Raw genomic sequence first — 15046 nt, 5'->3', positions numbered from 1 at the left:
GATTGGTTCTGGCCAAGCCTCGGAGCGGCGATGACGGACTGCTCGTCATTGCCAGCAGCTCACTGACACGGTGCTGTTTCCTGGCCGCCACATGTGTCGCACGCTCTTTGGAGGACGATGGTCTGGCGGCCCATCCTCTGGTCGCAATTGCTGAAACGAATAGGCACGGACGACGCTGCCAACATGGGCTCGAGGCTTTCTTGGACACGCCAGCTCGAGTGTGATTGGTACCTTTGGCATTGTTTGCCGAGCACACCAAGCAGACGGCGTCGCATCGGCCTGTAGAAGGTGGTCAGGCTCCTCGGCGAACGACCGATAGGCCACACAGAAGGCCGGCGGTCGAGACCGGAAGCAACGCGTGGAGCCGTCAGCATCTCGCTTACTCTTCTCCGAGCACCGGCCAAGACAGGCTCGAGGTCAGGCTCACCACTTGGCGCGTGAAGTTGCATGGTATTTGGGCCTGAAGGAGCGCCTCGGTGAGGACGCGACGGCTTGATGCTCTCTACTGCGAGGCTTGGGTTCGGCCAGTTCGATCTATCCTGCTTGCTATTCGCTTGTTGACGGCCACGGGCACAAGCAACACACGGGCAGAACCGAAGCTGGACCGCATGGCTGTGTAGGATTGTTCTAGGCCCGCATCGGGAGTACCGTGGCGAAGCTGATAGGATGCGCTTCGGCTAGGGCCGAGCGGTGGGGGTGTCGGAAAAGCCGACATCCCTAGCCAGAGCGGTCGAAGGCCTCCCCGAAACCCACTCAGGTTGGGCGGCAGGTTGGCAGCATGGTTCGCCTTCCGGTCGGACCAAAACGCGGCCAGCAAGGTTCAGTCACGCCTAGCCTCGTCGCCGATGCTTGCCCTACGGCGCTTGAACAAGATCAGCCCATGCACCGCCGTTCTGGTCAATTCGTACGTTGCCAAATCAGGAGCACTGACGACTGTCTACGTACACTTCTTTTCGGTGAGACCTCGTAAGGTCGGGCGATGTTATTGCCGCGATGGATACGACCGTGCTGCTGAGAGTCAGGCGATGGAGCAGAAAGGACGGCGGGGCGGCGGCTGGTCGGCAGCGTCGCAAGCAGGGCGGCGTTGCTGATGGCTGTCTCATCGATACGTTGTGACGGCGAAAATGGCGGCACCGATGACTGGTTGAGGTCGGAAACGATGCTGGCCGACGATGCGGTCGTTGGCGTCGGTAGCGCCGGTGACGTGACGAAAAGTTGGTGCTTGGAGGCCAGGAGCGACACAATCCGGCAGGTGGCGCTGGAAACGACAAGGGTGGTTCGATGCGCTTTCCTGACCAGTGGCTTGGCGACGGCCACGGACAGGGCACATGCGGCGCACGGCCGAGGCCGAAGCCAGGTCATATGGCTTGGTCAGAGTGATGAGAGCTGCATCAGAAAGCGGCGCGATGGAGTCGATAGAATGCATTGTGACCCAGGGCGAGCGGTGAGAGCGTCGGAGGACCCGAAGAAAGCAGCGGGCGCCGTCAGAGTCCTGCACGAATCCTAACAGGAGCCACGATACCGAAGACGACTGAAGAAAGACATCAGCGAAGGAGTCGAAAGTAGATTGGAGGCAGGACTCAAGCAATAGACGATGATGAAGGTGAGAGGGAAAGAGCGGTGGGGCGTTGACCTGCTGAGGTTGCAGCGGAAGAAAGCCTTATAGGGGTGCGCGCCGCGCCTGGCTGGAAAATTGAGGGCGGCGCATGCGCAGGTGCAGCTGTCGGGGCCCGGTACGGTTGAGTGGGCGAAGGTTCTGCAGCGCGGCCTGTGCGCTCTCGACCCGGCCGGAAAGCGGAACAATCACCGGTGGATGCCATGACACGGCTGTGGACCAGCCAGGCCCATCTGCGGTCGTCGAGGCCGACTCTCGGGGCCAATTCAACGGCAATGGCTGTGTATACTTCGTGTCGAGCTGATCTCGTGAGATTGGGGGCCATTGCGATGCTGCGCTGCCATGCAATGCTGAACGAATGCTGTTGCGTCGTGGCGGCTCTGGTCGGCGCAGCGGGAGCCGGCCCGTGGGCGCAGCCCCACACAGCCAGGCGGCACCGCACACCTCCTCCTCTCCGAGTGCCGAATCGACAGATGCGCATCAGTACGTAGTACTTCTGAAGGGCAAGTTCTCACCCCGTTTGTGTTGGTATCAAGAGGATAGCGAGGATTCTGCCGTGTGGATGCCGGGCGTTATCCTGTGGTGGATCGATATGGCAAGCTCATGAATTTGAATCGGTGTCACGATGATCTCTATCTCTTGACATGACCGGGCGCGACTTGGACCAGCACAGCAGCAAGCGACCAGGAGGACAGAGATCCACACCGCAGTGGAGAAGGCGAAAGGAATGGACAGGACCAATGCGACGGATCGCACCGGAGGGAGGGAGCAAAGGACGAAGGCCGTGGTGGAGAGCGTGGTCGCCGTCGACGGCAGCGGAACCAGTCCGCTGACTACTGGCGTCGGCGCGTCTGGTAGACCTTCAGAGAGTTGATCGTCCAGTACGCTTCATCCAGCTTCGGCCCGCTCTTGATGTAGTCGTAGCAGCTTGAGAAACCGGTCTTGGCCGCGCAGGACTTTTCCTGGCCTTTCATGGGCGTCGACCATACGGCGCCACTGCCAGCCCACGTCCCACAAAGAGTGTTACTAAATACCGACACATGGGTCGAAAAGTAGCGTTCGATATCGCAATCGGTCGCGGGCCACATTGCCTGGGGCTTTCCCCACTTCTTGGGGTCGGGGGATCCTTGGGTGATGTCCTGGGGGATCTTTCCTCTTGGGAAGAAGAACATGCTGATTCCCTCGTGTTGGTCCCAGAAGAGGGCGTGGACGCCGCCGTTGTTCTTGTTGTACTCGACGCCAAAGTCGCCGCGGGTGTTTGAGGCGACGCCGCAGCCCTTGTTGTCGGTCTCGAGCGAGGCGCAGTTGGTGGCGATGCCGCTGGTCTCTGCGAGCTTGCCGACCATGTCGAGCTCGTGCTTGAGGATGTTGCAGCCGCTGGTCGAGTGGATCGAGTAGGTGTTGAGGCTAAAGTCGTGGACGCCCTCGATGATGTCGATCTCGCCGCCGTTGGGCCAGCCGCCGGCGGGGTCCTCGGGGGTGGACCACCAGGCGGGCCAGACGCCGCAGCCGGTGGGCATGTGCTCGGCGTCGAGGATAAAGAGGCCCGTGGTGAAGCTGTCCTCGGTCGAGATGCGCACCGACTTGGCGTGGTCGCCCTGCGGGTTGCCAATCTTGAGGTTGGCCTTGCCGTTGTCGTGCCACGTCAGGCCGAGCTGGTTGGCCTGGTCGCGCGACACGTAGTCGACCATGCCGTTGGTCGGGTCGTTGCCCGTAAAGAAAAACATGTCGTCAAAGAAGTTGTTGCCCGAGTACGACTTGACCAGCTTGTACGCGCTCTTGCTGTGCGACGACGACGACGACGACGACGAAGAGCTGCTCGACGACGACTCGGACTTGGAGTCCTTGGACGACGACGACGACTCGGACGACGACAACGACGAGTTCGACTCCGAGTCCTTCGACGAGCCGTCCTTGCCCTTGGACGACGTCGACGAGTGGGACTGGTTGCTGTCGCTCTTGCTCGACTGCTTGTCCTCGTGCGACTGGCTCTTGCTGTGGTGCTCCTCGTTCTTGGACGACGACTGCTGCTGCCAGCTGTCGTCGCCGCCGCCGCTGTGGGCGCGGTAGGCCTTGTGGTGCTTTCCAGTCTTGGCGGTGCACGTCTTGGCGTGGGCGCCGCGCTTCTCAAACGCGGCCTCGTCGGCCTCGTCGATGTCGACGTCGTCGGCGTCGACCGCCCTGGTGGCGTTGCCGCCGTGGGAGCGACGGCGGGCGTGGTTGCGGATCTTCTGGCCCGTAATGACGCTGCGGATGCCGCGCGTGGCGCGTCCCTGGCCCGGGGGGAACGAGAGCGCCTCGCTCGTACCAGCCGAGACGAGGGTGGTGGACGACGACAGGGCCAGGGTGGCGGCGAGCGCCGCGGCGATGGTGGTAACGGCCTTCATTACTGCAGGCGGGGCGGGCGGGGTGGGGTGTTGGAATGAAGTGTGGTGCGAGGTGGTACGGTGCGAGGTGGACTGATGCGATCCGATGCTGCGATTCCGAGTGAAGAGACAGAGGCCGAGAGAGGAGGAGAGAGAGCGATGAGGATGGAGAGGGAGGGGGGAGCGCGATGGAAGGAGAGGGGAGAGGGTAGGGGCAGAGGGGGAGGGGCAAAGGCGAGGAGGATGGCGATTGCGAGCGACGAGCGATGATATAAAGAACTGCGGACGGGGTTGACCAGCAACGAGAGCGCGCAGAACGGTGTGGAATGTGACGGGGGAGAGGGGAGAGAGAGAGAGGGACGGGGATGGGTGAGGATGGAGGTGATGGTAATGGAGAGAAGGAAAGAAGGAGCGATAGGGGATGCAATGGGGCTAAAGAATGGACGAAGGGGGTCGGTCGGTCGGTCGTCACACAAAGAGGAGCGGAGCGGCCCTCGGGGCAGGCCAAGGCGAGGGGCGCGACGACGAGCATCGTGGTGGACGATGAGGACGGACGCACGCACGCACGTATGTACGACCGCGCGTGCGTGCGTGCAGTAGGAGACGAGCTACTGTAAGGCAGGGCGAGACGAGGCGAGGCGAGGAGGCGAGCGAGCGAGCAGTCCGCGACCGACGGACAGATCGACTCGCTGTGCGATACCGGTAGGGTTGGCTTGGCAGGCATGAAGATGACCGGGGGCGAGGCGGGGGCATGGGCGAGCAACGGTCGTCGAGGTCCGGTAGCTACCGACTTTGGCACGGCGCGGCGCTGCAGTCGGGCAGGAGACGACGCACGCCACGCCCGCCAAGGCAGGACCACGCAAGGCCAGAAGGCCCACGTCCGGCGCGGGCAGATGTGGCAAGGCAGGGCCAGGCCAAGTCGGCAGGTGTGCATCGAAGGCAGCGGGCAGGGCCAAGGCAAGGCAAGGCAGGGCAAGGCAAGGCAAGGGCAAGGAAGCCCGAAGACCTTGGACCTGCCTATGATCGATGCGCGCGCGCCTCCGTCGGTGGTCGCCCGCCGCACGACAGACGGGCGCACGTCTGCAGGCCCGCTCGCCGAGTTGGGGATTTGGTAGAGAACACTTACCTACCGTGCGGTGTTGGTGCGAGCGTGATTGATGTCGAGCCGTGTTCTTGTGTCCACTTACAGGGGCAGAGCGTTGATTGCGCGACCGTACCGTACCGTCCTTGGAACCGAATCGTGTCGACGGTACCCGATACCGGTGGGACGGACGAACGAAGAGTGCGCGCGCAGAGATGGAGCGGTGCCAAGCCAAGGCCAAAGCCAAGACCCGAGGCAAGGCCAGGCGAGGCGCAGCGCGGCGCGGCGCGGTGCGGCGGGTCTGGTTGGTTCGCCCTGCCTTTGCTTCCCGAGCGGAGGAGACAGACAGGCCAGCCAGGACAGGCGCGACCACCGAGCGCCGAGGCTTGACTTGGCTTGCTTGGCTTTTGTGGCCTGGCCGGCCTGTGCTGCCCATGCCGCCTGCCGACGCGCGTGGATGCATGCCTGCCAGGCGGCTACCGATACAGCACGGCGGGCGGCGGTTGCATGCCGACCTGTCGCTCAAAAAAGAAACTCCGAGCGCTGCAGACCCACCGAACGACCGACCGGGGGCCAGGGCGCGCTTCCTCGCCGGACCCGCCAACATCGAAGCCTTTCCCGTCCGCCCTGACCATGACCCTGACCGACCCCCGTCTTTTTTGGGCGCGCCGGTCCGCCCGCCCGCCCCCTTGCATCTTGGCATTTGGCTCTTCATCAAGACCCATCGCGATTCGATCCCTCCTCGTCCCGACTCTATCGGTTCACTGACATGCACATCCACATCGACAGCGAAAGCGAGAGGGAGAGAGAGGGGGGCGGATGAGATGGCGATCTGTCAATCCGGTACCGAAGTGGCTGGGGGTGTAACCAGAGGTTTGTACGCGGGCGAGAAAGGGACAAGCCAGGTCGAGGTTTCGAGGTTCGGTGCAACGGTAGGTGGTACGGTATGTACACGCGGTCGGTCGGCGCTCCGTCTCTCTCGCAACCAGACGCCGTCTTGGCAACCTTGCTTTGCACCTCCTGCCTGGTTGGGCCAACCGTCCCTGCCACGCCAGCCAGGCCTATGCGTCCGCCCGTCCGTCCGCCTGTGGCTGGTTCAGGAACTCCCCCTTGTCTGGGCCACAGGAACCTCGAGGGCCTGTCTTGTCTGTCCTCCTCCTTTGTCGTCGTCTTGGCATTCGATCATCCTCGTGTAACACTTAGGTGTCTGGACCGTGTTGCAGCCACGCACGCACGCACGCACGCACGCACGCGCCTCATTTTGGGCTTGACAACGTCCGAGGATTGGACAGAGGAGAGGGCCTTCATAAAGGTTGTCAACGGACTGTCACCCCCAGGACAGGCCAGGGCCAGGGGCAGGGCGGGAACCACATGGTCTCGATTCGGGGGCGGATCGACGTCCTTGGCGCAATCAAATAACCCTTCACTTACCTGTCCGTTCCATGCCGCGCCGTGCCATGCCAGGCTGCCACGCCAAGCCAAGCCAGCTCGGATCTTCGAGAGGAAAAACCGGCCGGCGCAACAAACACACCGAGCACAGGCGGGTAAAGGCAGTGATGATGGAGCAAGGACCGAGGACCGGATAGGCAGGCACCGGATAGAAGGTAAAGGCGGCCATGGCCGGGTCGGCCGGCCGGCCTGGGGAGGAAAGCGAGGATGGAAAGAGGATCGGCGCTGCCCCTCGGAGCGGTACGTACGTACAGAGTGCCTCCTGTCATCGCACCGGCTGTAGGTAGGTCGTCAGAGCAGCCCGTTCTCCTCGAGCATCTCGCGGTACACTGCGCACTGGACACGTTCTAGCTCCAGGTCCCTATGCAGCTTCCTAGACGGCGCAGGCAGGCAGGCAGGCAGGTACAATAAAAGCGAAGAAAGGGGCAAGGTACGCGTCAGTCGATTGTCGTTACGGCAGCAGCACCTGCTTGCTTGCCACACCCATCCATACCCAAAGCAACGCCAGCAACGGCACCGCGCATCGCACTCACTTGTTGGCCACGCTGACCTCGTTGCGCTGGCGCTTGACGCGCTTGATTTCGTCGCGCAGCCGCGCCAGCTCGTCGCTCTCGGGCCGCTGCGTGTCGTCGTACATGGCGTCGAGCTCCTCGTTGAACGCCTTGTGCAGCTCCGTGTTCTCCATCCGCCCGTCGGTCTCGAGCGTCGTCAACAGGTCGCACTTGCGCTGCAGCGTCGCCACCTGCGCTCGCAGCGACGATAGCTCCGTCGCACTCGCACTCGCTGCGGTCGCGGCGCCGGTGCTGCTGCTGCTGCTGCTGCTGCCTGCCGGAGGGGGAGGATGGACAAGCAGGCGCTCGTTCATCCGCATCGAAGACGATAGCCGCGCCTCGAGGTCCGCAATCAGCGTCAGCAGCCGGTCGACCGAGCTCGTGTGCACATCGGTGATCGTCTGCGCATGTGCAACCCAGGGCCAGTTAAACAAAGGGGAATTGTCAGCGACGTCCGGCACGTCGGCATCAACAAAGGCCACTCGGCAGCCACTCACATTGAGGTCCGCCTCCTGCATCGCGCCGACCCGGACAGATCGGCGCATCGACGCCGTCCCCGCCTCGGCACCGCCAACATTCTCCACCTTGAGCCGCTTGACCTCGTCCCTGATGGACCGCACCGAGTCCTCGACTGCACGCGCTCGCTTCCGCGCCTCTTCGACGCCCCGCTGCCGCGACACCGACGACGTCGACCGCTTCGGTATCACCTGCTCGCCCGGCTTCTGCGGTGATGCGGGCGGCATCACGACTGCATCACCGCCACCGTGCCCGCGCTCCGTCGAGGTTTCGCTCTCGGATAGCGAGGGCCGTCCGGGCGCCTCGCCGTTCGCGGCCGGATCAGCGTTGAGCTCCTCTGCATCGGAGGCAGCTTCGGCGCCGTCGATCCGCAGCGAGTCCCTCTTGGTCGCCGGCCGGGAGGCCGTCGGCGTGGCGTCGTTGGCCGACGGCAACCCTCGAGGCCCAGATGGCGTCCGCGTGTGGGCAGGCGTGCTGACGCCGAGCCGCTCCTCGTCTTCGCTCTCGTCCTCTCGCGGCGGCGGCTTGCGCCGTATATTGAGCGGAGTGGTTGCCCGTACCGGCCCGGCATGACCTGCGCTCGAGCTGGACCTCGCGTGCCGATGAGCCGCGACCGCCGATGACCCTTGCGTGCTGGTGCTGGGCTCGCGGCTGACATCGGCGCGGTAGGCGACATCCTCGGCGTCGGCCAGAGCCAGGGGCGACCGAATCGAAGCCGAAAAGCTCTCCGTCTTGGCCCTCTGATGACCTCCGCCGCCTAACCGGCTCGATCGGAGATGACCCTGCTGCGAAGACGGCGTGGCGGGGCTGCCGTGCACATCGAGGTGGCCGTTCGCAGTCGAGATATAGCCTGGCTCCGGCGTAGGCCCGCGCGTCCGCGACATGCGCTCGGGCGGCCCGCGGCTTGGACTGCGTTCCGAGGCGGCCATGCTCGGTGGGCCCACCGACGACGACCGCCGCTTCTTCATCAGCCTGCGCGGAGAGCCGAGGAAGCCTCCGCCGCTGCCGCCGCTCGATTCGGGAGAGTCGACGGCAAGGCCGGCCCGGTGGTTTCGGCTGATGCTGCCGTCGTTGCCGCCCGTCATGATGCTCTCAAGCATGCCGGCGCGGCTGCTGACGCTGGTGGCGTTGGTGGAAAACGTCATGGCGCGGCTCGAAGTCGAAGGCGCATCGCTGCTGCTGTACGCCGAGGTGCTCTTGGAGGCGTTGCTCTTGGTGCGGCGCGCTGGCGAGCCAAAGACGTCGGACGCTCCTGACCCGCCTCCTCCTGCGCTGCCGCCAAACAGCAGCGACCGGCCAAACTGCTCCAGGCGGCCGGTACGATGGTGTTGATTGCCCGACGACGACGGCGTCGCCGGCTGCGACAGGGTATGCACCCGCATCTGGCCGCCCATCAGCCTGGCAGTCTCGGCGGCCAGCTGCGCCATCCGGAGCGGCAGGTCGCTGCACTGCACCACTGTCACCTCCGATGAGCGCTCCGGGTCCACCAGCTTCGACCGCGTCGACATCTGGCACTCGCCGTAGGCGTCGTCGACGTGGACCACCTCGAGTGCAGCGTGGGCGGGCGCCAGTTCCGGTCCCAGCGGCAGCGGATCGGCCTCGCGCTGGAAGTTGACGTGTAGCGCGAGCGGCGCCTTGTGCGGCTCCGTCAGGTACGACCGCCGCGTGTACACATTCCAGTAGACGACACGCCGCGCCTCGGCTTCGCGCGCGGCCAGCGCATCCAGGCCGTGGTCGGCCGCAGCGTCCAAGTCGGGCCGGTCCTGTTGCTGCTGGTGGGGTCGCATGGCCGGCAACACCTGGCACCGCACGTGGCTGCGGTGCTCCTTGGCCTTGAAGAGCGCCTTGGCTCGCCACAGGCTCTCGAGGAAGCGGGTCTTTTCCAGCCGCGCCGCCATGTCGCTGCCACCACCGCTTTCAAAGCCACGCGGCGTGCCCCGTCCGTTGCTGCCGGCAGCGGCGGCCGAGGCCGTGTCGACGGTGACGTACTGACGCACGGGCCGGCCGGTCCACCGGTCGCCAGACACGAGGCTCGGCGGCCGCAGGAAGTTGAGCTGGAAGTCGGACCCGCCCAGGTCGAGCGCCTCGAGGTCGAGGATGTCGACGACGCCGCGGAAGCTGAGGTCGCCCTTGCGGCTGGTGCCGAGCAGTGCGCTAGCACCTCCACCGCCGCTCCCGCCGCCGCTGCCGCTGCTGCGCTCGGTGAACGTCTTCATCTGGTCCGCCAGCCGGTTGAGGTCGTCGAGCCCGACGGCCTTGCGCCCGCAGATCGACGAGCTGGCGCGCTTGGCGATGGCGAGCCGGTCGTCGAAGAGGAAGAGGGTGCAGTGGATCGTCTTGCCGCCCGCCGCTGCCGGTGCCGCTGGCGTTCCGGTGGACGAGGTGGCGCCGCCCATGGCCGCGAGCGCCTCGAGGGGAAAGTCGTCGACGTCGACGCAGTCGAGAAACTGGCGGTGGACGCTGATGAGGCCGGCGGGGAAGTCGTCGACGTTGCGGCTGAAGCTCCACAGGACGGCGGCGCGCTTGGTCTTGTCGTCGGCCTCGCAGCTGGCGATGCGGCTGGCGAGGACGACGGCGTCCTCGAGGCGACCGCGCTGCGGGTCGCGCGGGCCCATGTGCTTGATGATGCCGTCGAGGAGGAGCTTGTAGCGCGGGATGCGCTGCACGGGCTCCATGAGGAGGTCGCGGATGCCGACATTGCCGAGGCCGACCATGGCGTACTTTGTGCGGTCGGCAAACTCTTGAAAGCCGCGGTGCTTTGCGAGTGTGCGCTCGATGTGCTTTGCCTTTTCAAAGTTGGCGAGGTAGTCGGTGTAGCAGCTGAAGCAGCTCATGTGGCGGTAGACGACGTCGCCGAGGCCTGCGCGGATGGCGTCGGGCCCGGATGCTGCGAGGGCGTCGAGGTCGTTGAGAAATGCCTGGTTTGCGCCGACGATCTCTCCGATGTTGCCAAAGAGGCGCTGTGCCTCGTAGATGGGGATGATGGCCGTGTCGCGGTCCTTTGCGAGCCTGCGGAGGGGCACGGCGTACTTTTGGTGGAGTGCCTCGATGCGGCGGATGTAGCTGCGCTCGGTGTCGATGAGCTCCTGTACGCGGCCCTGGAAGCGGGCGGGGTCGAACTGGGTCGCCGAGTCTGGGCGGGGCTGTTGGTCGATGGCGGGCGAGATGGCGTTGATGCTGGATCCGCTGCCGGACCTGGGCATGGCGTCGGGGGATCCGGTGGGGTCATCGTCGTCGGTGACGCCGGTGTGGTCTACGACGACGCTTCCGAGCCAGGGGAGGAGTACGCCTGGCTGGTCCTGGTCGATCGAGGCCGAGGTGGACTGTGCCTCGAGGACGACGTCGTAGAAGTAGGCCTTGGAGAGGCTCTCGCTGACGGCGGAGCTGCCGATGCGGTAGTCGATGCGACTGGATGCGGTGGGAGTGGGGTGCGATGCGCTGGTGGTGGTGCCGCGGCGGTGGTAGGACGAGGGAGTGGCGGAGGATGGCGTGTCGAACGAGGGCGTGTGTGGCCTGCCCTGGGAGGAAGCGGGTCGTTGGGGCGATGGGAACTGGACGGATCCGCTGCCGATGCCGGCAAAGGGTGGACGGGATAGAGCGCGAGGCGGCATGGTGAGGCAGGGCCCTGCCAGCAGGGCAGCGGGGCGGTGGTATCGGAGAGGGTGATTGGCCGAAGTCGAAGCTTATGCTGCTACACTGGTGGGCTTGCGTGACCGTCTTGCGTCTGCGCCGCGCTGCAGCTAGTGGTAGGGGTCTAGGATCGAGGCCGCAGTGGGCCGCTCTAGGAGAAGGACGGCATGCGATATGGCCGGATGATGGAGGCAGGGGTCAGAGGTCGAACCAGCGAGGAGATGGAGAGGGAGAAGGTGAAGAAGAGAGAGAGAGAGAGAGCCCGGACCAGGTGGAGGGAGGGGGCCAGCGCAAACGTTGGGCGTCCCCCATCCGTCGGCGCAACTCCGTCCAACACCACAACACGCTCCCCTGCCGCTTTGGCCTGCCTCGACTCTGGGTTGCATTCAACGCGTCCCCCCGTCGCGCAAGGCTTTGTATTCAGAATCGCCCTGGCCTAACTAATTCAAATCCCAAAGGGCGGGCGGCAGCTCGCATTTTCACCCGCAATTCCACGCACCATTTCAAACAGACTCACAGCCACCGCCGCCACCACCACCTCGACCACCCCTCGCCACCTCCCATCCTCGCACCGGCTCGTTTGACAAGACTGCATCGTGTCGTGCGATGCCGTCACGCTCCCCTCAATCCATGCACACCGCGACAGACACAAAGAGACGTGGCAGGGGGTATGTTTGCAATCAAGAGGCACAAGCTAGGTAGTGTCCAAAAAAGGGAGGAGGGCGACGAGGGCAGCTAGGACGACCAGAGGCGGCGGGGCAGGCGGACTACGCCACCACCTTTGCCTTTTTGCTCGTCGACGAGCTGGTAAAGCTGCAATAGGACAAATTCAAGCGCAAAAGGGGGACAGAGGGAGAGAGAGAGAGAGAGAGAGAGACCGACGGGCAACGACAAGAAAGCGGCAGCGGTCAGCGCCCCGTGGCTTGGTCTACGGCTAGAGCCAGTGCGACGCCAAGGCCAGGCCCAGCAGCGCCTCGAGCCCCAGGAGGGCGTGGAGGGAAAGACGGACTACGTACTGCCTCTTTGCGTCGCTGGCGCTGCCCTTTGGCAGGCCGCGCGGCGCCGCGAGCGAGGTGCGCCGTTTGGCGTCGCGCAGCACCCCGAGCGTCTGGGCATTGGCCGGCGTCGTGGCGTTGCCGTCGAGCTGGAGGATGCGGTAGTCGTTCTGCTCGGCCGTCTGCATCACGTTGAAGTAGGTGACGCTCAGCAGGTTGGGCAGCGCCCGCCGCACCTCGTTGGAGCACACCATCTGCAGCCACGCCAGGTGCGCATCCAGGTTGGCGTCGAGGTGCAGGCCCGTCTCGCCAATCGCAAACTTGATCCGGCCCCCAGACGTGTACTTGTCGTGGAAGGGCTTGAACTGCGAGATGAAAAACTCGACATTGGCATTGGCCAGCTTGTCCGGGTAGAAGTCGAGCCCGACCAGGTCCACGTACTGCAGGTCGGGCGCGTACCGGTCATACGTGGCCAGGTCGGCCCACGAGGGCGAGTACCACATCTTGACCTTGGGAGCCGCCGCGCGGCACGCCTTGGCCACCGTCGCAAACGCCTCCTTGTACGCCCCCACGCCCTGGTCGGCGCCGCCCTCGTACCGCCCCTCCTGGACGTACCAGTTGACCTCGTGGCCGAAGCGCAGCCGCACCTCGACGCCCGAGTCGGTGAAGCGCTTCATGACGTTGCAGATCTCGACGGCGCGCGAGTTGTCCTGCGCCGTCAGCCCCGCCCAGCCCCCGACGGGCATCACGGCCGCCTCGAGGATGGCGCCAGACTGCACAATGTCGTTCATCTGCCACAGCAGCTGGTTGCCGTTGAACGGCTGGTCCGGGTAGGTCTGCGCGTACCACCCGTACGTGGCCGCCTTGCCCGCCGCCGGTCCCAGCAGCGTGTTGAGCTGCGACATCGAGCTCGCGCCGTAGTTGGACGGCACGAACCCGAGCGGCAGGCCGCCGAGCATCAGAGACGGGACGATGGGGAGCTTCATCGGGTTTGTGTCGGGGTCCGCGTTGGTGTTGGTGTTGGTGTCGGTGTCGGTGTCGCGGCGGACTCGGTGGTAGAGGTGGGAGAGCGGGTAGGAGGGATCCGCTTGGGACAGGGAAGGTGGGGTGGAGGGAGGGTGGGGTGCTGATATCGACACCATCTTGGGCGATGAGGGCGAGTGCTTCTTATAGCCTTGGCTGGGGTGTCGACGAAGACGACGAGTATGTTGCGATACGGCGATGTCCTCCGGGACTAGCTCTGCGTAGCTTGGCCGGCGCTTGTGCCTGCTGGCTCGGGTGCTTGACGAGGTCGACGGGGCGCGCGGACCAGTGGTGGCGACGGCGGTGGCGGCGAGGCTTGCTCGGCTGCTTGCCGATACGTGGCTTGACAGCGCCGGGAAGCGAAGCGCAAGTCGAGCGGAAGGCGGGGGCCGGCTGATGACGGCGGCGGTACGGCGAACCGGGCGGAATCGATTCCCGAGACGAGACAGAGGCGAGATCAGGCTGGGACGTGACCGGGCTGGGCGCAATCGAGTGTGCTTGCAGCTTGCTTGACGTTGTCGATCCTCCTCCTTGAAGATGATTCCTTTGTGACGTGTGTAGCCCGTGAGACAATGCGAGCGCCAGGAGCACGATGATGCCAACGTCAAGGAGAGGGAGGGCGGTCTTGGACCGGCGAAGGCGGGCGAGGAGCGGGAAGATGTCAGAAAGAGGGAGCCGGACGGCGATGCGAGACCTTGGCTGATTGCGGTACCAAAGGAGTTGGCCGTTCCACACCGTCGACAGCCGGGCAGTCTTCTTTAAGACGGTGACTGCGAGCCCGGAGCGGGGAAGGGTAAGACGCTGTTGTTGATCTCGAGGCTGGAACTCGTATCACCGGGTTGTCTGGGCGTCGAGCGGCGTGTCTTGTTTGGGCTGGGCTGAACGTAGGTCCCCGTGGTGGGCGCGCTCAGACCTGGCCTCGACCGAGGTAGCGATCTGGCCCGCCCGCAAGCTAGGGGCAAGCGCCCGAGGCCAAGGAAGAAGGCGGTTGCAGGCAGGTAGAGCGGCGACTCAGGCAGGCAGAGAGGCACGGCGTTCGTGGTCGTCGAGGCCCTGCCGCGCTGAGACCGCCAAGGCCTGTGAGACTGATTGCGACGATCTCTAGGCTAGACGCTCCGCAGGACAGCGAGGGTAGAGGCAGTAGGCACCATGCAGAGCCGGGCAGGCAAGAGGCAGCGCGGGCCAAGTCCTGTACGGGTGCACCCGTTGAGCATGCGGTCGGTGAGGGTCTCGGCAGAAGCTGAGTTGACCGAGCGACACCTTGTTTTGCTGCTCCGACATCGTCCATGAGACCAGGGCCTGGACGAGGAGGAGGGGCAGGAGAGGGATGGGTGAAGGGGACCGAGGGAGATGGACGACGAGAGGCAAGGCGGGGAGAGGGACCGCGGGGCGAATTTGGCCTGGCCTGGCGCTGGGCCTGCAGTGTCTGACAGCCAGCGCAGCGCAGCGCAGCGCAGCCCTGGACGCGTCTCGGTCGTCGTCTGCATGCGTTCAACCTCCGTCGCCGAGGCGCATTATTCTTTCCCTCCATCTCCATTTCCATCGCTCCCCTCCTCGTCTGCTCTTTGCGCCGGAGATGCAGACGCTGTCTTTGGCAGAGACAGGGCACCAGACCCACTCTCTCCCTCTCTTTCATCCACGAGTCTGGCACGATGCCCAAAAGAGGGCTCTTGGGGCGCGGTCGCTGAAACAGGGCTTTGGGCCGCTTCACACCTGGCCCCCCCTCCCTTGTCCTGCGCTGACCTTCGTCGAATCGGACCGCTCTGCGCCCCTACCTCAATCACGAGGGGCCGGAACACGTGCTACCCTCCGTTGTGGCG

General features: G+C 64.9%; 3 protein-coding genes across 3 annotated transcripts; all 3 read right to left on the bottom strand.

Moving 5' to 3' along the window:
• Positions 1 to 2448: 2448 nt before the first annotated feature.
• On the bottom strand, positions 2449 to 4002 carry PFL1_01781 (uncharacterized protein; the record flags this gene model as incomplete). Its single annotated transcript, XM_007879291.1, has 1 exon — positions 2449 to 4002. One exon carries the CDS (start codon positions 4000 to 4002, stop codon positions 2449 to 2451), a length of 1554 nt encoding a protein of 517 aa, XP_007877482.1.
• A 2800-nt stretch (positions 4003 to 6802) lies between these two features.
• Positions 6803 to 11189, bottom strand: PFL1_01780 (uncharacterized protein; the record flags this gene model as incomplete). Its single annotated transcript, XM_007879290.1, has 3 exons — positions 6803 to 6884; positions 7045 to 7463; positions 7560 to 11189. The coding sequence occupies 3 exons, from the start codon at positions 11187 to 11189 to the stop codon at positions 6803 to 6805; spliced, it is 4131 nt and encodes a 1376-aa protein (XP_007877481.1).
• A 786-nt stretch (positions 11190 to 11975) lies between these two features.
• Positions 11976 to 13345, bottom strand: PFL1_01779 (uncharacterized protein; the record flags this gene model as incomplete). Its single annotated transcript, XM_007879289.1, has 2 exons — positions 11976 to 12021; positions 12225 to 13345. 2 exons carry the CDS (start codon positions 13343 to 13345, stop codon positions 11976 to 11978), a joined length of 1167 nt encoding a protein of 388 aa, XP_007877480.1.
• Between the last annotated feature and the right edge of the window lie 1701 nt (positions 13346 to 15046).

The sequence above is a fragment of the Pseudozyma flocculosa genome, assembly GCF_000417875.1.
Source record: "Pseudozyma flocculosa PF-1 unplaced genomic scaffold scaffold00004, whole genome shotgun sequence".
Taxonomy (NCBI): Eukaryota; Fungi; Basidiomycota; class Ustilaginomycetes; order Ustilaginales; family Ustilaginaceae; genus Pseudozyma; species Pseudozyma flocculosa.
The sequence above is the reverse complement of the archived record's forward strand: the minus strand, read 5'-3'. Positions and strand labels throughout refer to the sequence as shown.